The 25,757-nt window shown below is 35.1% G+C and overlaps 1 protein-coding gene across 1 annotated transcript in view; it reads left to right on the top strand.

Annotated features, from left to right (window-relative positions):
• COL24A1 (collagen type XXIV alpha 1 chain) overlaps nt 1-23,149 on the top strand; it is a 335,909-nt gene extending 312,760 nt beyond the window's left edge. Inside the window, exons 54-60 of the mRNA XM_070403718.1 lie at nt 4,377-4,412; nt 4,514-4,540; nt 12,053-12,118; nt 12,735-12,903; nt 15,539-15,648; nt 18,721-18,936; nt 22,107-23,149. Coding sequence (XP_070259819.1) covers nt 4,377-4,412; nt 4,514-4,540; nt 12,053-12,118; nt 12,735-12,903; nt 15,539-15,648; nt 18,721-18,936; nt 22,107-22,253 — 771 coding nt within the window. The 3' untranslated portion in view covers nt 22,254-23,149. The remainder of the gene's footprint in view (nt 1-4,376; nt 4,413-4,513; nt 4,541-12,052; nt 12,119-12,734; nt 12,904-15,538; nt 15,649-18,720; nt 18,937-22,106) is intronic.
• Nucleotides 23,150-25,757: the final 2,608 nt, after the last annotated feature.

Here is a 25,757-nt window from a genome sequence, read left to right as displayed (position 1 = left end):
GTGTAATATAATAATGAATCTCACAAGATAGTTTTGTGAGATAGGATCTCTCAGTAGAAGCCTACTGGCTGTCTCTCCGGGTTACAGGACTGGTACTCCCGCACTGAGTAAGAATTAGAGCATACCTACTTCCAGCTGTAAGAGTCTGAGCTTCTACATAAAAGAAAAATAAAGAAGCCCCTCATGAAAGAATGAACAAAAGCATAGAACATAAATAAATAACAGTCCTTTAAAGTAGAAGTTAATTCTTGTGAGCTCCAATTACTATTCTGAATCCATCTACTTCCCTCATTCTTCAGCCCTGACACTGTAGTCTCCCCTGGACTCCAGCCCTCTTTTTATTTCTTCCACTGTTCCCCACTAAAACCCTTTCCCTGCATAGCAACTAGAGTAATATTGTAAAAATATAAGTCCGATTATATCACTCTCCTCCTTAAAACCTCCCTATTCCTCCTCACCTGCTCTACAAGGCCCTACAGGAATTTGCCATTTACTTCTCCACTCTCATGTACCATTTTCTCTTTGCCAACTACGATAAATGTCTTTCTATCCTTTGGAACATGGCTTCCTTTTACCTAGAAAATTCTTTCACCTCCTCTTCAAATGACTAGTTTTTATCTCATTATTCAGGTCACTACTCAAATATCATCTTAGAGAAACCTCCCATGACTACCCTGTCTTGTTATTCCTGCTCATTTTCTTTCATAATATCCAGTTTTGTTTTCCTCATGGCTGTTAGCACTAATTGAAATTATTTATTTCCTGTCTCCTGTGCTAGAATTTAAACTTCATGAGAGCAGGGAACTTTGTCTGATCTACTGGTTACATGTCCAGGACAGAGCTCGCCATGTCGTAGGCACTATTTGAGAAGTGAATTGATTAATAAATGCATACTATTCCCTAAAATTAATAGTTATTTTCAATTTAAGCTAGTAGAGTAGTGTTTCCTGAATTAATATACTTATTAGTCTTTTGCTCTGTGGGTTACCATAGCACTCTTCATAATTAAGGTACAAACTTCAGTGCCCAAGGAGGAGGGGAAAGGACGAGTTAGTGGAATCCAGTGGGTAGAGACCAGGGCTGTTGATAAACATCCCATAATGCAAGCTTCTCAATTTATAAAGGAGAAAAGGAAAGCTCTGTTTAGCTACGCCAACTTAAAGATTATGGAGCTAAATCATGGTTGTATTTACATAAATACTCTGGTTCAAGGATATGCACTTACCACTATTTTCAAAGTCTAATGATAGAACATGTTATTTTTATTTTTTTTATTTTTTATTTTATTTTTTTTTAATATATTTTATTGATTTTCCACAGAGAGGAAGGGAGAGAGATAGAGAGTTAGAAACATCGATGAGAGAGAAACATCGACCAGCTGCCTCCTGCACATCTCCCACTGGGGATGTGCCCGCAACCCAGGTACATGCCCTTGACCGGAATCGAACCTGGGACCTTTCAGTCCGCAGGCCGACGCTCTATCCACTGAGCCAAACCGGTTTCAGCAGAACATGTTATTTTTAGAGAATCATCAGTAAATTCTGGAATTAAATCAAGAGAAAGTCTATTTTCAAAGGTGGTGCTTTCACTATAGCCAAAACCACCATAACTATTCACCTTAATTTGGTTACCTTTAAAAATTAACATAGACAATTGAGTTTTATTATAAACTGCTTTCTATAATAACTAAAGAGAGTGAATTACTTTTCCTTAATGGTGTGTTAGCAACAGAACTAAAAAAAAACTAATAAATGTTATATTGTTGGAATAACATTTTGTTTTACTTGGGCAATTGCCCTGTTCTGTGCAGATTGGGGTTGTCCTGCCCTGTCTTGTTTGAAGTATTTTGTTTGAGCATATTTGCGGTGATATGACTTATTCTGGGAAACAAGCTAAAATGAACTCAATAAAAGCAGCAGTATAAGTAATTATTTCTTTCTGTGATAAATGTCTCTTTCAAAGTCACAAAGAAGATATATATTTTGTACTGAACCATCAGCGAGATTTTTGCAAATGTCAGAAATATGCTAAGTGGGGTGAAATGTCAACTTTATTTTTACCATGTTGATCCAGAATGGAGAAACACACACAGCCAAACTCTGCGCCTCTATATATTTAAAAGGCTATCTCCAAGTCAGCCTTCTGTAACTTATCATGTAGCTTCTGAGGTATATGTTTTATACATTCTCTAAGTTATAATGATATATTATGCAAAGACATGCCCAGCAGGCATGGTATTGGAGTACTCTACCCTTTTTAAGTTACTATGTATTATTTTTCCTAGTCATATTTAAAATTAACAGCTTTGGCAATAAAACATGCTTAATACAATATTATTTAAAATTCAGCAGAAGATAACTTTTGCTTTTTTATACTTTAACCATAATCTAAATTTGACACAATATAGTCTTAACATTCAGTTGACCATAAAGCAAAGCAAATTTTGAGTGAACTTTTTTTTTAATTTTATTGGTTAATACCGATATATAAATTTCAGGTATAGAGCATTATACTTCAATATCTGTGTATTCTATTGCATGCTCACCCCAAAAATTCTAGTTTCCATCTGTTACCATATATCTGATCCTCTTAACCCATTTTTCCATTCTCCCAGCCCCCTTCCTCTCTGGTAACCCCCATTCTATCGTGATTATTATTGTTTTATTTTGGAAAATGTCAACTAACTTTTCACATTTTGCTATGCATGTTTTAACTATTCTAATTTCTAAATTAATATAGCTAATTTTGATATGATTCATTCTCTCATTCAATAACAACTTTTGAACACCTACTGTGTATTAGGCAATATTATTGTTTCAGAAAATGAAAAGATGACTAACTCACTTTCAAGGGTCCCTGGGGACTTTCCAATGTGTTATGTATTGTGGAATGAAGAATAAGTGGTTAGTTGAGCAAGAGGGAGGTGACATGGGGTTGGCAGTTCGGTATCGAGTTTTACCAGTAAAGAAGTTTTGGAAGAAGAATGGGAGTTAAACAGACAGAAAAGGGAAGAAGGAACAGTCCTAGACAGGAAATAGTACATGCAAAGGAATACATGTATGAAAGAACTTGGAAGATTCAGAGATCTATAAGTAGTTGGTTATAGATGGAGTGTTGGATATGTTGGGGGGGGGGGGGGGCGGGTAAGCGAGTGGAAGTGAGGCCCAGACCTTGAAGAGAGGCACAGGTGCACATTAACTAAAAACATAGACTTTTGTATCCAATTGACTTGAATTTTAATCCTAGCGGCCCCTTATTTGTGGTTACTTAGCCACTATCTTTTCTTGACTGTAAAATGGGAATATAGCACACAATTTGGCATTTAGTGAGTTCCCAATAAATGGTGGCTATCACAATTCAGAAGTTTATACTCTATCGTCTAAACAATAAAGAGCCATTGAATAATTTAAACTAAGTAATTACACTATTAGATTTCCATTTTATAAGTAGAATGTAGTTAGCATAGTAGAGAGAATAAATTCAGGCAGGAAATCAGAAGATCAATCCAGGCAAAACATGGAGTCTCAGCTAGGACTGCTTTAACAAATTGCCATCAGCTGGAAGGGTTAAACAACAAGCCTTTATTTCTCACAGTTCTGAAGCCTGGGAGGTCCAAAATCAAGCTGCTGACAGATTTCAAGTCTGATGGAGGGTTCTCTTCCTGGTTTTCAGAAGGTCACCCTCTTGCTATATCCTTACATGGTAGAGAGAGAGAGATCATTTCTCTTGTGTCTCCTCTTAAAAGACCACTACCATTCATTACTTTTCCTTACTGGTGTGTTAGCAAGATCGATAAAAAAGAACTAATAAATGTTATATTGTTGGAAGGCTCCACATGACCTTTGCACAGCCCCACCTCCAAATACCGTCACATTGGAGATTAGGGCTTCCGTATATGAATTTGGGGGAAACAAAAATTCAGTTCACAGAACATGACTAGCACTGAACTAAGATAGGGCTGTGAGGATGGAGAAGTGGTATTTTGGAAAGATTTAGAGGTGAAATCAATATAGTTGGTAACCAACTTATAGGTGGGTGTTGAAGGAAAGAGAGATATCCAATTAGGTAAATGTTAGATAGAAATAATGGGAAAAACATACTTAGTATTAACGTTTTTAAATGGTATATTTATGATGGTTTATTAATGTGAATAAGTTCAGTTTCTAATATAAGTAAAACATGAAAATAAATATCTGGTTTGTTCATGAATGTGGGTGATAACTCAATGCAAGAGCATATAATTTTAATACAACCCTGTATCTTAAGACTTGCCTCACACAAAAAGGCAATGTTAGAGATTGACTATTCATTGTCTTGTTTATATCAAACCAAAAGCATAATGTATACATATTGTGCTTTGTCTCCATTTCTTCTAGGGTCCCCAAGGACCAAGAGGTCAACCAGGGCCTCCTGTGAGTTTATTTGTGTTTATATCTGTGTATCATTGATGCTTATGTGCTTGCCTGACTTGAGATATCTACTGAATAATTTTTTTTAATTTGTTATGTCATAGGGTCCACCTGGAGCACCAGGCCCAAGAGTAAGTTTTCTTGGTTTTGTTTATTTTTTCTTAGTGACTCATTAACTTTCTAAAGCTCCCGTTAACTCCCTCCATGCCCCTCTTACCTGCCTCTGTTCTTTTTGCTAATCTGATATAGAACCTTCCCAGCTATAATAACATCAAGTCCAAGCCTCAGATTTCTTGTCTCTAAAAAAAAGATGGCTTTAAATAAGAAGTAAAGCACTCAGCACAGTGCCTGACATGATGATTGGTCAAAAAATATTAACTCCCTCCATTTCTTCCTACGTCTGGTCCCTAGCTCTCCTTTTTTTTTCCAATCAGAGTTATTCACTTGTTAAGCTTCATATGAATCTTTCTCAGTTGCTGATGGCTATAGAAGCCCTCAGACTTCTTATGTATTTTCTTGTTACCTATTACAACCCAAAACTTGCTACCCTTATCTTTGAGGCAATGCTTCTGTTGCCTCGTTGTCAGGTACTATTTCCTGGCTTCTTATGTTCCCAGCTTTGTTTCCCTTGTATTCTGTATCCATTTTATCTTCCTGCCATCTATAAGGGATCTCCTTCTATCCCCAACCTCACCCACACCCCACCCCTACAGCATCCTGGTCAAATACAATGGTCCTTGGTTAGATTTCCTGCATAAATGAGATCCACTGTTGGCGACGCTATCCCAAACAATGGCCAGTCCCATGCTCTCCAAGCCTTACTTATTTCCACGTGCTTCTCTAGTGCCATTTGGATCTGTGGCATTCTAGTTGGTTGATCATTATGGCCTACTCACAGAAGTCAGGAACTCTTCATCCCTCTCAGCTTTCATCAGGGTAGGGAATAACTTTCAAGCAAAGTGCCATAAGGAAGACTGTCTCCTTGGAAATGGGAGGTTCATTTCTCTATGATTTTTAAAAATTACTCCCCCTTTCTGTCCATCTGATTAATGAAACCTTCCCTGGAATGAATATCAATGCAGATGTCTTTCTTTAAATCTTCAAATTACTGTCAACTTTTCTGTTCTTCCTTTCACCCTGGGTCAATATAAAAGCAAAAAAATAAATAAATAAAACAAAAATCAGTGTATCTCCACTAGTAAGAATAAATATTGTATTGCAAAACTTTTCAGTTAAATACATGTTTGTTTGTGTGAATCTTGTCATGATGTAAAATGTATTTCTTACCATGGGTCAAGATAAGAAAAGTTTGAAAATTTCTAATCTCATTCCCTTTTAAAAATAAAGTAAGTTACTCAAGTTCCTAAAATAGAATAGCTAGAGGGAAGTGTTTCAGGAAAAGGGACATAAATTGATGGTGCTTTTGAATTACCATGGTGATGACCGAAACTCAGGGCACATGGTAAGATACCTAAAAACTAACAAAGAAATAAACAAGAAGTCAAACTTAACCAAAAATGATTGGTGGGATAAAGGGAAGAATAGGATGTGTATATATGCCTGTGTCTGATGTGGGGGGAACAGTAATCATTTAAATCATTAAATGAGATAAGGAATTTTCAATTCAATTATTCTAATTAATGGGTCAACTGTGAAACCTGGATTGGTGACTTGAGTGGTTACAACTGCTGGTACCATCCTGGTCCCCTAGAATAAGCAATTACTTCAACCTGGAGAAGTGTGTGACCTGACATCAGTTCCTATCCCATCAATGTTTGCATCATCCAGTGATTTTAAGATGCCTGGAAAATAAGAATTCTCAAAATACTGGAGTGCCCTGACCAGGTCCACGTTTCATTCAAATAAATTGTGAGAGAAATGTGACAATTATACTCCCCCAAGTTATAATGAAGCTTCCTGGTCTCCCTGTTGGTCTCCCCAATCTGATAACTCATTCTCTGTATTCTATTTTATGTCACCTTCCTATAAACAGTAAGTGATTTTCATGTAAGAATATGTTCTAACTAGAATACATGGAGGAAGCTACTTCTTTGGGATTCCCTCACTGTACCTAATGTAAGTTTTACATTCAGATATGCACTCTTAAATGTTGTTGAATGACTTCCAAAGCAAATTATCTTAATAGTCTCTCTGGGCCCGCCTTCCCTAAAGGCTCCCCTTGAGAAAAATTAACAGTCAACACATTAAATGCCTACTATGGGTCAGGCATGAAGTGAGCTTTGTGAATACATTGGAAATTATATGATTATAGATATTGCCAACAAAATCCATGAGTGGCCAAGTGTTATGACCTTTTTCCTTTTCAATGGCTGTTGATAAAAGTTGCCTTTTTTATTGAGTTGACATTTGCACTGATGGTGATTAAAATTTCTGGTACTTTAGCATAAATGCAGCACCAAGCTGTATACTTCTAATCTACTAAAAGTCATTGTGTTTTTATTGCCACACACAAAATGAAACATGGTCATTTCACTTCAAAATGTACAATTTATTCATCCATTCAGGCTTCTGTTAATGGGTGTCTAAGTTGTTCCCAATCTTTTCCTGACACAAACAGTACAAATGTGTTATTCATATACATATCAGTTCACAGAATATCTATAGGATCAATTTCCAGAAGTGAGCTGGTTAGGTGTAAGGGGATAATGAACATATTAATTTATTTATTACTTTAATTGTGGTAAAATATACATAACATAAAAGTTATCATTTTAATAATTTTTAAGTGTACAGCTTAATGGTATTAAGTACATTCACATTGTTGTGCAACCATGCCTAGAATTTTTTTCTTCTTCCAGAACTGAAACTCTATATTCAATAAATAATAATTCTTCATTCCTCCCTTTCCCTAGCTCCTGGCAACCACCATTCTACTTTCTATCTTTATTAATTTGGCTACTCTCGGTACCTCATAGAAGTGAAGTCATACAGTATTTTTCCTTTTTCGACTGGCTTATTTCACTAAACATATGTCTTCAGGGTTCATCCACATTGTAGCATGTGTCATTGTGTGTATTACCACATTTTGTTTGTCCAGATGGACAGTTGGATTGCTTTCATATTTTTGCTATTGTGAATAATGCTGGTATGAACATAGGTGTCCAAACATCTGTTAAGACTCCCTGCTTTAAGTACATTTCAGCAAAGTGGAGTTGCTGGATCGTGTGGTAATTCCATGCTTAACCTTTTGCACAACTGCTGTACTGTTTTCCACAGCAGCTGCACCATTTCACTTTCTCACCAGCAATGCACAGGGTTCTAAATTCTCCACGTCTTGAGAATACCTGTTATATTCTATTTGGTTTTATAATAGCCATCCTAGTGGGTGTGAAGTGGTACCTAACTCTGGTTTTGACTTGCATTTCCCTAGTGATTAGTGATGTTGTTCATCTTTTCATGTGCTTATTGGCTTATATATCTCATTTGAGGAAATGTCTATTCAAAATCTTCTTTGGAAAAATTGGCTTATATGTCTTCTTTAGAAAAATGTTTTTGCACTTTTTTATTATTGGGTTGCTTGTTTTTGTTTTGTTGCTTTTGTTAAGTTGTAGGAAATCTTTAGGTATTCTGAATATTAATTCCTTATCAGATATGTAATTTGCAAATATCCTTTCCCATTCCATGGGCTGCCTTTTCACTCTGTTGATAATGTCCTTTGCACAGTAGTCTTTAATTTTTATGTAGGCCAGTTTATTTCCTTTTTCTTTTGTTGCCTTATTTTTTGTGTCATATCCAAAAAAATCATTGTTAAATCCAATGTCATGAAGCTTTTTCCCTATACTTACTTCTAAGAGTTTTATAGTTTCAGCTCTGATATTTAACTCTTTGATCCATTTGAGTAAATTTTTGTATCTGATGTAAGGTAAGGGTGTAACTCCATTTTCCTGCACGTGTTTATCAAATTTTCTCAGCACTATTTGTTGGAAAGACTCTTCTTTTCTTACTGAATGGTCTTAGCACCCATGTAAAAAATTATTTGACTATATATGAGGATTTATTTGTGGACTCAGTTTTATTCTATTGGACTATGTATCTATCTTTATACCAATATCACATTGTTTTGATTACTGTATCTTTGTAGTAAGTTTTTAAATTGACGTGTGAGACCTCCAACTTTGTTCTTCCTTTCAAGATTGTTATGGCTATTTGGGATTTACACTGTCTTTTAGGTTTATCCATATAGTTACCTTTACCAGTGCTCTTTATTTTTTCATGTGAATTCAATTTTCTGCCTGGTATCCTTTAATTTCAGCCTAAAAGTCTCCTATATTATTTCTCAGGAAAGACTTGCTAGTGATGAACAGCCTCAGTATTTGTTTATCTGAAAATGTCTTAATTTTTCTTCATTTTTTGAAGAATAGTTTTACTGGATATAAAATTTTTGGTTGACAGTCCTTTTCTTTCAGCACTCTGAAAATGTAATCCCACTGCCTTCTCATCTTTATTATTTTAATAAAAAATCAGTTGCTGGCTCTGGCTGGTTTGGCTCAGTGGATAGAGCATTAGCCTGTGGACTGGGGGGTCCCAGGTTCGATTCCGGTCAAGGGCACATGCCCGGGTTGCAGGCTCGATCCCCAATGGGGGGCATGCGGGAGGCAGCCAATCAATGATTCTCTCTCATCATTGATGTTTCTATCTTTCTATCCCCCTCCCTTCCTCTCTGAAATCAATAAAAATATATTTTTAAAAAATCAGTTGCTGATATTGAGGATCTTTTGGACATGATGAGTTGCTCCTCTCTTTCTGCTTTCAAGTGTCTCTCTGTATATTTAGCTTCTAACACTCTGATTATGATGTGTCTATGGAGTTTATTGAGCTTCTTGGATCTTTTGATAAATGTTTCTCATAAATTTTGGAACATTTTAAGTCACTATTCTTAAAATATTTTTCCTTCCACTTTCTCTCTCTCCACTTCTTTTGAAAATTTAATTATGCATATGTTTGTGTGCTTTAATTTGTCCTATAGGTCTCTGAGTCTCTTCACATTCTTCACTCTTTTTCATTAAACTCCTCTGACTGGATAATCTCAATAAACCTAACTCTAAATTTACTGATTCTTTTTTCTGTCTACTTAAATCTACTGATGAGCCTCTCTAGAAAACACACACACACACACACACACACACACACACACACACACACACAAAACAACTTTAAATCCTCACCTGAGGATATTTTTTATTGATTTTTAGAGAGAGTGGGAGGGATGGGGAGAGACACAGAGAGAAACATCTGTGTGACAGAGACACTTCAATCCGTTGCCTTCTGCACCTGCCTGGACCTGGGACAGGGGATTGAGCCTGCAACCAAGGTATGTGCCCTTGTCTGGAATCGAGCCTGGACCCTTCAGTCCACAGGCAAGCTCTATCCACTGAGCCAAACCATCTAGGGCCCTCTCTAGTAAGTTTTCATTTCAGTTATTATGTCTTTCAACTACAGAAGTTGGTTCTTTAATTTCTATCTCTCTATTGATATTGAAACTACCACTTGTCAAGTTTTGATATAGTATCAAAGGAGAATATCCATGCCCAGCTGGCATGGCTCAGTGGTTGAGCATCGACCTATGAACCAGGAGGTCACATTCAATTCCTGGTCAGGGCACATGCCCAGGTTGCAGGCTGGATCTCCAATGTGGTTGATGCTTCTGTCTCTCCCTCTCCCTTCCTTTCTGAAACCAATAAAAATATATTTTTTAAATCACTTTAAGAAAGAATACCAAAATTATCTGAAAATATACTAAAATAATCTTTCTTCCAGCTGTGTATCTCTATAAAGCCATCTTTCTTCATATAATTCAACTAAAATAATATATAACAAATACAGAAGCAAATAGGAGAATCCGCTATCTCCTATTAGTCCAGATAATTAAGAGATGAACAAAGTGTAAAACAATACCACGCTTATTACTATTTTGTTTTGGAAAATTTTAATTACTTTTCATTAAAAAATAGTTTGTATTTACATATAGTGGATTTGTTGTTTTAAAGTAATTAATACAAGTCGTTTTAAATTTTGTTTTAATTTCTACTATGGTAAATATCAAAAGTTATAACTCAGATAAAAGAAAGTTGTTTACAGCCCTTACTAATATTTAAAATTGCAAAAGGATCCTAAGTCTGAATATCTTAGAACTGCTATGCTAGGTTTTGTAAGATTAAAGCCCTAATTACAAACCAACTGGAAAATATGAAGGTGGCTATTGTTTATTACTGAATTCAGTTGTCCATGTTTAGTGCCAATATTTTTGTGTGACTCATATCCAAAATCTGCCCATTCACATAAACATGGTGGTTCAAACTATTTAATCTGCACAGAACTTTTTAGGCTAACCCTTTCTGCTTCTTGAATAGGCCATGCTTCTCTGTCTCATGGCCTTTGTGCAAGGTTGTTAGCTACTTCTGCCTACAAAGCCCTCCCAACCCCTTCTTCTAATAATCATATTCATTCTTCATATCTCAGCTCAGAAGTCACAACTTCAAGGAAGCCTTCCCTGGTCTCTCCTTTCCAAACCTCTTCTATCCTCCAGAGTTGATTCAGAATCCCTAATTTCTCTTATAGGTCCATGTTCTTTTCTTTAATGGCACATACCACAATTTGTAATTATGTACTTTTGAGGTGAGGTGGTTAATGCCTTTTTCCCTTTTTGAACTTCAGCTCCACAGGAGCAATTTTCTTTTTTGCTCACCATTTTATCCTCAATTTGTATCACAGTGTTTGGCAGTATATGTATACAGAATGATTCAATTATTTTCCAATATGAAAACCACATGTTGTGGCAAGGAAGAATGCATTTTATTGATTGTCCCATCATTTTAAATAGTTTTTCAAATTACCAACCATGAGCTATGAAAGATCTGTTGAAAACAGTTTCTATTATATGGACCTCCAAGTAAAAAGATTCTCTTAGCAGTACAATCATTCTGAAAGAAATTAGATTGCTTGATTGGCTCATACAGATGCCATTTCTCAGAACTTTCTCTCAACTCATGCTTCTCAGTTTCCAACCTTTTTAAAAACTAAAGCACAAGAAAGATTTTTACTAATGGTTTTGCTGAGTCTTTCTCTAAAAATATCTCTTATTAAATGTAGGAGGAGATTGGATTTATATTGTATTATTTCTTTGGGGACTAATGGTACATTTTCCAACTTTAGAAATTGTTTTTTAAGACCGCAGAAGTATCAGATTAAACTAATGTGACTACCTCAACACAGTAGTATTTATTCTATTTTCCTTCCAAGAATGTAACTCAAAAATTACTACAGTTATTTATTCTTCACTTTACAATTTATTAACCGAGGGGGTCATATTTCATTCTTCTTCCTCTTGAGTAATTTTGTGTGTGTGTTCATGCAGCAGCGACAAATAGTTTTTCATTGGAAAGCTCTAGCGTTGGGCCTTTTTTAATTAGGAGACTTTAGAAATTTGGATGAAGGCAGCATATTGTCCTTTCAGATAGCCAGGTAATATTTGCAAGATCTGTCTAACCATAGAGGTATAAACCCCTTTCAGATACTAAGTCTAGTATACTTTTAACAGCAGTGCTTTCAGAATTTACAGCCTTTGCTTTAGAGCACTTGGTGTTGATCTTATTGCTGATCTATAATAGTTTTGTTTTACACAGAAACAAATGGATATCAATGCTGCTATTCAAGCCTTGTTTGAATCACATACTGCCCTACAGATGGAGGTAATATGTCTAGCTTTATTTACATTGGCAGTCTCAGTATACAAATTAAACAGAAATTTTTTGGAGGCCAACATGTGGGTTTATCTCAAATATTATACTTAAAATAATGGAGCCATTTTAAGGACAAAGTAAGTGATTTTAATAAATAGAAATATACATAGAATTTTTAAGGGATACATTTAAAATAAAAATGTAATATTATTAAAGGATTTTTATAAGGAATGTGGTAGTATCAAAGAAAAGTAACAAAATGAAATTGCCATTTCTTAACATGAAACCTATCATCACTACTTATTTTTCTTATTTAAACTCTATTCAATGTATGATTTTTTTAAAAATATATTTTGTAGTAGGCATAGTAATTGTTATATTTATGCCAGCTTGAAAATTAGACTTCTAGTGTAAATTTAATCTCTATTTAGGATCAAAATTAATAAAGCATACACAAATGCCTATATTTAAAGATAAACCATTTTTTACATCCTACTCCCAAAACATTGCACACAATAGGAATACATTTTTCTTCTGCATTGATCTGTGTTGATTATTAGAGTTACTATTGTTAATGGCTACTCTATGTGTTTTTGCTAACATCATTTTTATGATGACTTGGCAGAGCTACCAGAATACTGAAGTGACTTTAATTGACTACAGTGCAGAGATATTCAAAACCCTGAACTACCTTAGCAATTTACTGCACAGCATCAAGAATCCTCCTGGCACACGCGATAACCCAGCACGAATCTGCAAAGATTTGCTCAACTGTGAACACAAAGTATCAGATGGTAAATTCTTGGTTTCCTCAAGCTCAGATGTGTAATTTCATTTAATCGTTTCAGTGTGTTTGATATTTGCAGTGTGTTCATTCCAAATATTAATTGTTTTGATGAAACCCTGACAGAGGCATTTTAATGTCATCAGGAACCAAATACTCTTTGAGGAAGACATGCTTCAGAGTATCCTTTTCTGAGGGCTCACCTTGCAAAGGTTTTCTACTACACATCCTATTGATCCCTAACTTTTCCCACTCTTACCTTCCTGTATCACTTGCTTACACTTTGTTCTTGGAATGTGTCGCCTTAATGTTAAAATTAAAATGGGAAGGGAGGACTTTTGGGTTGACAGGAGCCTCTATCAGGACCCCCAAAGTTAGCAACATAAAGAAACATATCATAGAACTCCCTCCACCTCCTAAAATTATAGTTTTTACACAAAATGCAATTTACATGCCTCATTTCACAATTGGTGACTACAAAAGCTGAGTGGTTTGTTATTTTTGGAATTTTCTTATCTCTACACAGGTACCCCAGTAACCATTAACTAGATGTGCAAAATAAATATAGAGTAGAATCAGCAAGGAAAAGTTTTTTTGTTTGTTTTTTGTTTGTTTGTTTGTTTGTTTGGGGGGGCAAATTATAAACTTTCTTACTGAATTTTTTGGGGGGGCAAGGAAAAGTTTTAAAGTGAGTGGAGTAGTCATCATTATTTGATGATAACAAGGGAAAATCCTATCTGCTACAATGTCATTTAATTTTAATTTTTATTAGTCAGCCATACAGTCAATATTAATAGTTCTTAGTTTTTACTAAAAACTCTAGTACCAACACAATGACACATAAGCTGATTTGGGGAAAAAACTAAATTATATCATTCTGTAGGGTGAATAGTAGTCCATATTTTATTTATGTTAATTTTATATATACATACCACACACACACACACAATTTCTTGTCAACAAACATCTACTTCCATTCTAAAAAATACAATAAAAATATTAATTTTATATATTAATAAAATGTTTAACTTATACATATATTTTATACCCTCGATTGGTATAAAAACTAAAATAATATTTATAATTATAGCTGTCCATGATAATTCTAAATTAGATTCTTTCCCTTTATTGAGGGCATAAAAATGCAATTCTAGAGAATTGAAAGGAACAAAGACATCATAAGACATACAGATCAATGAAATCTAATTCAAGGTCTGCCTTCCTTGTTGGAGAAATAGTTAATTGGTGTGGATTGCAATATATAAGAATGGTCTTTATGCCCAAAAATACTTTTATCACTAGGTGGTAAATGCTATAGAGAAACACAATACACCAGTTAAGAGGGATATGATAGAAAATGGAATGGTGGTGAAGTTAGATAAGACATCTCTGAGAAAGTAACATTTGAGCAATATCAAGAGGAGGTATGAGAACAAACTTCAAAAAAATCTGGCAAAAAAGGTTTCTGACTGAGCAGTATTCCACTGTATATATAGGGTGGAGCAAAAGTAGGTTTACAGCTGTGAGTATGGGAAACACAGAGTTTATTCTTATATTATCATTTATTGCTTATTGTATTATTTTCCATACAAACATTTCCCCACCCTGTTAATACCGCATCATCTGTATCTAATCACCTATCAAAGACACTTTGGTTGTTCCCATATCTTGTCAAGCCAAGATTTTGGAGAAGACAGAGGAGTGAGCACAACAGCTAGAGCTACTTTTGTTCTGGGTGTGCTTAGAACCGAGCAGTGCCTTTGATGGCTTCATAAGGCTAGAGGTCAAAAGCAAGAATCTGTGGTCCACCTAAGGTAGGACTTAGGCTTTCAAAGGACCCCATTCTAGGAAGAAAAGGGGCATCCATACAAATTGTAGCCTAGCTTTACCTCATTCAAGAATATCTGTCATTGCATTTGGAATAAGGTGCAGTTTCAATACTCTAAGCCTGTTATTCTGGAATTAATATACCAGCTCAATACTTTTTCAGCCTTAGTGTTTTCTATAGGCTAACTTTAGGCCCCATTTGATTCTCCTAGGCCCTCAGTGGAGACAGTCTTACACTGGCTGTCGGGATTTTAGTTTTTCCCACTTACAAATCTGATGAAGAAGCACAAAAATGATAACCGTTTTATTGTACATTTTGCTTTCTGAAAACAAAAATAAAGCTTCATTATTTTTATTTTTATTATAATAAAGATATAGTTTACCTCAGGGAGATTGCCAAAGTTTCTTCTATTATTTAAAAGAATATATTCATTTTAAGAAATATAGAACAGAGTACACATATGTCACATTAAGTCCAATTTTTCTATCAACTATGTAACTTTAGACAATATATTTTAAGGTGTTCAGCACATCTTATCTGTAAAATGAAGCAATAAATTCAGCCACTTTATAACTTTTATAAAAATTATGAAATGCCTTCCCTTAGATTGATAGATATGTGAAAATATATTTTCAGTATTAATTTTATATAATGCTTGCACCTTCCCATTTATGTACTAAGTATAAATATTTCTATAATCTAAGTTATTTTACAGGTAAGATGAAATATATATTTAAAGTATGATCAATTGTAGAGATGTTTCAAATATTTTTAATATGATATTTACATGTTTTTATGGTTTACAATAAATTAATAGGAAAATATTGGATTGATCCAAATCTCGGATGCCCTTCAGATGCCATTGAGGTTTTCTGCAATTTCAGTGCCGGTGGTCAGACATGTTTATCTCCCGTTCCTGTGTCAAAGGTATGTATTGAATTTTAGAATACATGTCAGTAATTGCTAAAAATCAATGAACAATAATTTTTTAAATTCTGTCACTGTAAATAATTACAAATTTTATGAATGGAAGCAACATATTGTTCTCTACCATATGTAAGAAATAAATTTTTTGTTTTTGAAAAATAATCCTAGTTAATCTTGACATTTTGATTGTGTATTTTTATGATTGGTTTCTCTTGACTTACTGTACTTATTATGCTTTAAAAAAAATTTTTAATGTGAACCATATGTTTTTATATAGGCACATAAATTAGAAAATCCCTAAGCAGCTGCAGCGGTTGTAATCAATAATCAGTTCCCTTAAATTATACTGAAAATTATATTATCACTAGAGGCCCGGTGCACAAATTTGTGCATGGGTGGGGTCCCTTGGCCTGGCCAGCGATCAGGGCCTATTGAGGCCGTCTTGCTCAGTCCCTATCGGGGCGATCGGGGCTGGTAGGCCGGGGGGAAGGGGAGGGGGAGGGACTGCAGGAGGTTGGCCAGCTGGGGGTGAGGGGCCAATCGGGGCCTGCAGGCCATGGGAAGGGACCACGGGAGGTTGGCTGTGGGAGCACACTGACCACCAGGGGGCAGCTCCTGCATTGAGCATCTGCCCCCTGGGGTCAATGCCCATCATAGCAACTGGTCAACCAGTCATTCAGTCGTTCAGTAGTAACAGTCACTTAAGTTTTTATATATATAGATTACCTAAAATTTTACTGAAAATTATATTATCAATAAAAGAGAAATTTTGCCACAAAACTTGCCTATTTGTGTGATTAAGTGCAAAATAACCTCCCATGAACATCCATTGACTATTATTTAAAACTTCTTTCAAGTATAATTCTATAAATCAAATGTTTAGAATAAATGAAAGTTAGCTTAGTGTCAGGCTGGATGTTATAACAAGCATTTGTAAAACCTAAAGCTTAGTTCTACCTATAACATATATTGAAGAAATCAAAACTGCATTTCTTTTTCTGGTTAAACCACCTTAGTTCTACCAAGAACTTATTTCTCATTGAACAGATACATGTGCCTATTTGTGTTTTAACCATGATTTAAAAAGCAGCAACTAAAATATACAGTCTGTTAGTCTCACTAACTGTTTATTGTTAGACTGCTCTCTCGTCCTAAAATATCCCCCTTCATTAACGAGGGTGTTTCACAGTTCATCTCAATAGGCATTTACCATTATTAAGCCTAAAGCAGAGGAAGGAAGGATTCTTCCATTTTTAGGGAATTTGTACATGTTTAATGAAGAGTGGCATGATGGTCCTGCTTCCCAAATATTCACATTATCAACTTCACTCCCCTGGATTCAGCCCATAGAAGAAAGGGAGGCAGGGGTAATGCAAAGGAGATAGGAGCAGTGCACTTATTTCTGGGAGACTGAATCAGTTCTCCCATCTCTCCTATCCATAAGCTCAACCTGAGAAAGATTGGGAAGGTAGTAGAAAGCAAAGTTGACTTAGAATTAGGGACCTGGGTTCTATTCTCTAGTCTGCTACTAATCTGGGAAATGATACTGTGAGCCACTAGACACTGTTCTAGGTCAATGACACTTGGCACCTCAGATCCTCACAACAATTTTATACCCAGCTTAATTAACATGGAGACTAAGGCTTAGAAAGTTTAAATATTTTACCAGTTCATATCTCACAACAATTTTATACCCAGCTGTCCATTTTATACCCAGCTTAATTAACATGGAGACTAAGGCTTAGAAAGTTTAAATATTTTACAAGTTTGTGATTCTCATCTGTTAAATGAAGGCATTTGAACTACTTAGACTCTAATGTTCCTTATGATGATCCTTTCGTGTTTTCATCCTATGTCCTTACTTTGTCTTTCTTTTCTTTTCCTGGGGCTTTACTTTTTATGTTGTTGTTTTATTTTTTCCTTCTCTATTACCTCCTAACTGATATTTTTCTAATTTTATGTTTGGAATTTAATATAAATTCCTCAGTAGGAACCATTTCTATTCACTTATGTTATGATCACATCTCTACATGAATAGTGCTAAAATAATAATAATAACAGTAATAATAATATTATGTCTAAAGCTTTAGAAAAATCTACTTCTTTGCCTAAGCCTTGAAAATATACAATCAGACCTTTGCTCCAGTTTTGCCCTATATTATTCACTTTTTTAGTTAATGCTTATTCATGCATTCATTCAATAAATATGTATTAATGACTCACTATATGACTGGAACTGCATTAGAGCTGACAACACAAAGAATATAGGGCTCTCAGTTACAGTTACTCAATCAACCAAGCTATCATTACAATTTGTAGCTTATCTTTAGAAACTTTTAAAAAATCCTACAAATGGAAGTATAGACAGAATCTTTGATTTTTATGAAAAAATTAATAAAGCATTAATCAACAACAAATTACTAATGCATTTTATTTTTATTTTTTTAAAATATATTTTATTGATTTTTTACAGAGAGGAAGGGAGAGAGATAGAGAGTTAGAAACATCAATGAGAGAGAAACATCGATCAGCTGCCTCTTGCACATCCACTGGGGATGTGCCCGCAACCCAGGCACATGCCGCCGACCGGAATCGAACCTGGGACCTCTCAGTCCGCAGGCCGACGCTCCATCCACTGAGCCAAACTGGTTTCAGCTACTAATGCATTTTAGATAGCATTATGAAATCTGTCTTCATTTCTTTTTTTGTCTTGTCTGGTAGCTTAGTGGTCTGGTGAAGCCAGCTCAGACTGGCTCTGGAGAGCCTATAGTTAACATCTCTTCCTCACTCCCTGTTCAATGATGCCACCTTGATAGCCTGAAATCAGCCATCCTGGGAGTTTTCACACCGTGGAAATCAGACAATGCTATAAATCAGCCACCTACCTCTAATCCCCACCCCTGCAAGAGCCAGTGGTTAAGCATTTATCAGCACACCACTGACTGGCATTTAAATGCCAAGAAAAGTAGCTTTCTCAAGGCTATGTTCCAAGGACTTTTCTCAAGTTTCCCCAAACTATACGTTTCTCAATTGCCACATCTTATAACATGCATATTGTTTCCATGACATTAGTTGGAGTTTGGAGTTGGAAAAGTCCAGATGAATTTTCTTCATTTACTGAGCTCAGAAGCCACCCAAATCATCACCATTCACTGTCTAAACACTACAGTGTGGACAAGTGCTCAGACAAGTGGCTCAGGATTGCCTATTGGTTTCAAGGGATGGAATGGCCAGATTTTTGAAGAAAACACTCTACTTGAACCTAAAGTCCTTTCAGATGACTGCAAGGTAAGGGAATGGCACTTTTAGAATTGTTCAATCTAACTGAAAATTGATAAAACTATAAAATTAAAATAATGAGAATAAGACTTTAATTACAAACTGCTGATACAGAAGTGGAGCAGGTGTTAACGTTCTGATTTATAATCACCCTATATTTTTCAAAATCAGTCATTTGCTTGTGTCAAGTCTTGTCAACTTTAGTCACATCCATTGGTCATCCATAGATTTTATATGCAAAATAGGTGTTAATACATAAATTTAACTTTTAATTTTTATTTCCTATATGAGATAATTATATATTAGATAGATAGATAGATAGATAGATAGATAGATAGATAATAGATAGATGATAGATAGGGCACATAGATAAATAGATTTCTTTTATATATTTCACCACTGTGCTTCTACATCTCATTACTTCATGGAAAAACAGGTTATAAAGGCAAGTCAGTTTTATTTCATTTTTTCAGTTTCTATACCTGATATCAAATATGGGCATAATTGCAGATTGACTGGCCCTACCAATCAATATTTGAATTATAGCCTTTTTTACTAAAAATAAATAATGAAAGTTATGAAAATTCTATAATTTTAAAATATTTTGTTATAGGGCAGATATGAACAAACTACAGTTCACAGACCAAATTCAGCCCACCACTTGTTTTTGTAAATAAATATTGGAATACAGCCATACTCCTTTGTTTATTAATTATCTACTAGAGGCCCAGTGCACGGTTCATGCACTGGTGGATCCCTCAGCCTGGCCTGCACCCTCTTGCAATCCAGGACCCCTCGGGGGATGTTGGATAGCCAGTTTCAGCCTGATCCCTGCAGGCCCAATCCAAACAGGAGGGAGCCCGATCCTGTGCATTGAGCATCTGTCCCCTGGTGGTCAGTGTGCATCATAGCAACCACTCGACCAATCATTTGGTCATTTGGTTGCTTAGGCTTTTATAGATAGATGATAGATAGATAGATACATACATACATACATACATACATAAATACCTGTTATCATACTACAATAGCAGAATTGAGTAAATGCAACAGAACCTACAACATTTATTATCTAGCCCTTTACAAAAGAGTTTGCCAACTCCTGTTACAGGGAATAGAGTTGTCTGCTTTACATACATATTACTAATGACTTTAAGTGTTTTGTATTTGATACCTGTTACAATTTCCAGGGAACACTACATTTTCATAACATTTCCAGATAAGTAGTGCATGAGTATTTGAAAAATCATAGACAAACAGTCAGAAGTATATGGCCCATTCTGCATCAGTGAAGAGATCAATTTTACCAACAAATTCATTTAACTTTTACAATGTTGTCCAGAAACCTTCAGGGACTCACTACTATCTCTGAGTCACAATCTAAACGTATCAGCTCTTTATTTAGCACTTAGAACAGTCAGTCCCAACCTACATTTCCAGCTTGGGCTTTCACTCGCTGTCTACCCTAAACTATGGCCAACTGATCTATTCATCATCATCATCATCATCATCATCATCATCATATCAACAATTCCTACTTATTGGGGGCTTATTATATGGCAGGTACCGTGTATCACATACATTATTTTATTTAATTATAACAGCTTTGTGAAAAAATTATTAGTCTCATTTTATAGCTAAGAAAGCAAAGGCAGAGATCATGCAGCTAATGCCACACTGTACTGGTAGGGATTTTTAATTAAAATATCATTTAATCCTCACAACCCTGTGAGGTGGTTTTTTATTATTCTCATTTTATATATAAAGAAATGGTGGTACCTGGCTTTCTATTACTATCTCTTCCAGGAAAAAATCTGTGCACTTAACCGCATGTTAGGATTACTTTTACAACCACCTTCTACTTTTCCAGTTGTTTTAATTGTTGTTTTGTTTTGTTTTGTTTTGTTTTGCTCATGTCATTTCCTTCCTCTGAATGCCCTCCTCTGTCTCTCCACCAGGTGGAAATTTTAGGCATACAAAATGGCCCATCTTAAATTCTGAATTCATGAAGCTTTCCCTGACTACTCCATTTGGAAATGAGGAATTTAGTCCTCATTGTACATTATTTATACTGCACTTAACCATGTATGGTCTTGTATTATGGCTATTTGTTTATGTTTTTCCTCTCACCACCTAGATTTATAAGCTGGTAAAATTCAGAAGTCAGACTAATTTATTCATCTTTATATTTTTCAAGCACTGTAAGAAAATAGAGGATCACATCTTATTCAACTGTACAAATATACTTACTATTCAATAAATATTGTTTAAAAGATTTAATAAGTTAAATCTGTCAATGTCTTACATACCAAACTCTAATTCTAGTTATCACATCTAGCTTATGACTTTAGTAATTTACCTTCTGTAAGCTTCAGTTGCCTTAAGTTAAATCATCTCTAAAGTTCCTGCAAATTTTAAAATTTATACCATGATAATTTGGTGAATAAGTAAGTGAATAAACTCCTGAATAAAAAGCTTCACTGAACTAGTCAATTGTGTTTCTCTATTTTGTTTTAGTGAATCTTAATAATAGGCTACTTAATGGTATTTTTTGTTCAATAATAGAATTTATCAGAAACCAAAGAGCATATAGTAATAATAAAAACAGAAAGTCCTAGAAGGAAGAGAGGAAAGAAACTATATGAATAGTAACCACAGAATGGGGGAGTGGGGAACAGAAACCTAAAAGATAATTTAACAGAATTATAATTTACTCCTGACTGAAACAATTCTGGTTATTTTCTGCCTAAAGTACATAAGAGTTGAGATAACTCATTTCCTTTCATTCAAGAAAAATGCCCATCCTAAAGCATTAGTCCCAAATAAAGGAATACAAACAAGATGAATATTAATTATATTAGAAATAGTACAGACTTCTATTTTTTTATCTGGTTTAATAATTCACAAACAACAGAAGCATAAGGCTAAACTTAACCTCTAAGACTGGAAAATCAGAATACACATGTAATTTAGAGAAAGGAATAAGTCCATGTTTTTAATTATTCATAGTAACTGTACCATTTATTGAGCACTTTGTGCCAGGCATTGTTCTACACACTTTCTATTTATTATCTCTAATCCTTAAAATAAGCCTACATTGTCTATGAAAAATGTTGTCTGCTGAGAATGACTTCTAAAGAAACAATTACATATTAAAGCATTTTGTTCTTATTTTACAGATTCAAGATGGCAGATGGCATAAGGCAAAATTCCTTTTTCACACCCAGGACCCTAATCAACTTCCAGTAATTGAAGTACAAAAACTTCCTCATCTCAAAGCTGAACAAAAGCACTACATTGAAAGCAGTGCTGTGTGCTTTCTCTGAGGTCTCTGAATTAGTTCTGAATTCATGCTGTTGGCCAGGTAATTGCTGCAGAGGGGAAAATATAGACAGAAAGATACTATCATTATGAAATGCATGGAATAAAGCATTGGCTAAATCATAAAGAATCTCAGGAAGAAAAGACTTTCTCCTAAAATGGAGGAAAGTCATTCTTTAAAGGACTATAATTGATAAAGTATTTAATTTTTTAAAAAATTATATTGATCTGAGCTTTCTTAGAGAATTCCCTAGAACTGAAGATTTATAAACATGGAATTCTTCAGGGTAACCTGTATTTTTTGACTGAGAGCAAAGTACCCATTAGACAGCTGGAGATGCAGAGCACTATGGAGCAATACTGGCTAATGCTCCCAAATGTGCAATGCTTCTGTCTAAAATTATAAACCACAGTGTAATATGTCTTATTTTCCCGAATACTAAGCTGTATTCAGGTCCCCAATGGGCATATACATCTTAGCCGGTGGTACACTACCTCTTACGTGTTGCCTTTTTGTGTTGCTTGGTGCTCTTTCTAAAACAAGGTGCTTGTGGCTTTTGTAGACAAGTTTATTTCTATGTCTTTGTCATTCTTTAAGAGTATATGTACTGGTTACATCAAGATTTGTTTTGGTTGTTAGTACTTATTTTAATTTGTTTGATCACACATTAACAGGTAAAACATTATTTATGTGAAGTCATTGTTCTATTTTAAAATTCTCTTTGTGGATAGGAATCAAAGCCAGTACATTGTAACCTGTGCTTATCACAAGAGAATTAGGAGGTTTCTTTTGTTCTTGTTTTATTTTTTTAGTTGTAAAAAATTGTTATAGGCCAGCTACATCCAGTAGTAGGTTTGGGTTAGAGTTTGGGGATTGTGATATACTATTTTTAAAAATCCATGATCATCTGGAATGATACTTTATGTATATATATTTTGTAAAGTTTTAATTCAGCAAATCTTTTGAAATTGCTGCTGTTTTAAATTATAAAAACTTTATATTTCTGCTTTATAGAAATTATATATTTTGTAGTATTCTTTGATTTTCTTTTACTGTTCTCAAGTTTCATGTGTTGGGACCTAAAAGAATTCAACTTACTAGTCTTTAAAGCAACATCCAGGAAAAAGAAACACAGTCTTTTGCCATTTAAAATAGACTCAGCCAATTTAGACTTCCCTTGTTGGCAGAGAAATGTTAGTTCAATATTAAAAGAAAAATATTATACTTTTGGTATATAGAAAAGCTTGTACATATGTTATAAGCATACCTTTAGCCACAGCAAACCACAATTACCTATCTATAATAAAAATATGCTTTAAATCTTTTTTGGTGACATGTTTTTCTTCTTTTGTTGCTATATCCTTGTATAATGTATGGTAGCACCTCTGGCATAGCCCTTCTCTACAATATATGTTTACATTGTTAGAAAGCATGTGCTACAGCCCAGCTGGCATGGCTCAGTGGTTGAGCATCAATCTATGAACCAGGAGATCACAGTTTGATTCCTGGTCAGGGCACATGCCCAGGTTGTAGGCTAGATCCCCAGTGTGGAGCATGCAGGAGGCAGCCATCAATGATTCTCTCTCATCATTGATGTTTCTATCTCTCTCTCCCTCTCCCTTTCTCTCTGAAATCGATAAAATTATATTTTAAAAAAGTATCTGTTACATACCTGTAAAAGGATTATAGGGCCTAGTTCTTATTTGTACAAAATGGGGTATGGCACTGAAATAGACTCTTCCTCCTATGTACGGTCAATTGATTTTCAACAAGGGTGCAAATACCATTTAATGAGAAAAGAACAGGTTTTTTTAGACAAATGCTCCTAGAAAATGGATTCCCACATTCAAAAGATTGAAATTGAACCCTTGCCTTAAATAATATTCCAAAATAACTCAAAATGGATCAAAGTCCTAAGTGTAAGAGCTAAAACTATAAAACTCTTAGAAGAAGACATAGGGAAAAGGCTTCATGACATCTGATTTGCCAATGACTTCTTAGAGATAACATCAAAAGAACAATCAACAACAACAAAAAAGGGTAAAGCCTCACACATTAAAAGCTTTTGTTCATCAAAGGACACTATCAAGAGAGTGAAAAAACATTCCACCAATGGGAGAAAATATTTTCAACTCATATATCTGATAAGGGATTAACATATATAATATAAAAAATAACTCCTACAACTCATAAAAACGAAAGTAGCCCAATTAAAAAATGGGCAAAGAACTTGACATTTCTATAAAGCATATATATATATAAAAGGCCATCAAATGAAAAGATGCTCAATTTCACTAATCATTAGGAAAATGCAAATCAAAACCATAGTGGCATACTACTTTATACACATGAGGATAACTATTATCCAAAAAAAAAAGAATGAAAATTACAACTGTTGGTGAAGATGTGGAGAAATTGGAAACTTGTACCTTACTGGTAGGAATATAAAATGGTGCAGCCACTGGAGAAAATAATTTGGCAGTTTTTCAAAATTTAAACATAGAATTTCCATATGATCTAGAAAGTCTACTTCATTTATATATACCCAAAAGAATTTAAAGAAAAAAGGACTCAAACAGATATTTGTACACCTGTGTTTAAAGAGGTATTAATCAGAATAACCAAAAGGTGAAAACAACCCAAATGTGCATCAAGAGATGAAGTGATAAACAGATGTGGTGTGTACATACAATGGAACATTGTATGGAACATTGCTGTAACTTGAAAACATGTTGTGTTAAATAAGCCATACAAAAAAGGACAAATATTGAATAATTCCACGTATTTGAAGTGCCATGGATAAATACTTTAAAGACAGAAAAAACAATAGAGGTAATGAGAGGCTGGATGAGGTGGAATTAGGGAATTATTTTTTAACTAGAGGCCCGGTGCATGGAAAGGTCCCCTCAGCCCAGCCTGCACCTCTCACAATCCAGGACCGCTGGCTTCTAACTGCTCACCTGCCTACCTGCCTGATTGCCCCTAACTGCGCCCCCTGCCAGCCTGATCACCCCTACCCGCCTCTGCCTGCCTGCCTGGTCTCCCCTCATTGCCCCCCTCCAGCCTGGTCACCCCATGCAGCCTGCTGTTCAGTCATTTGGTCGTCCCTCACTAACCCCACTGCTGGTCTGACTGCCCCACACTGCCTGCTGTTCAGTTGTTTGGTCATCCCTCACTAACCCCCCTGCCAGCCTTGTCACCCCATGCAACCTGCTGTTCGGTTGTCCATCCTGTTGTTTCGGTCATGACGGCCCCTCACTTTTTATATATTAGGATGACTACAAAGTTTCTGTTTGGGCTGATGACAAAGTTCTGGAGATGGATGGTAATGATGGTTTCACAAAAATAAGAATGTACTTACTCCGACTGTACTATATACTTTAAATGTGTAAAATGACCAATTTATTATTGTATATTTTTGCCACAATGTTTTAAATGGGGCTATGGCAATAATGTCTGATTTCCTGATGGGGGAACACAAAAATGTTTTTAAAACAGAGCAGAGGTA

This window comes from Myotis yumanensis, unplaced genomic scaffold (genome assembly GCF_028538775.1).
Source record: "Myotis yumanensis isolate MYYU_CA2020_CCGP unplaced genomic scaffold, mMyoYum1.0.hap1 SCAF_2, whole genome shotgun sequence".
Lineage (NCBI taxonomy): Eukaryota > Metazoa > Chordata > Mammalia > Chiroptera > Vespertilionidae > Myotis > Myotis yumanensis.
This window is presented reverse-complemented; position numbering and strand designations above follow the sequence as displayed.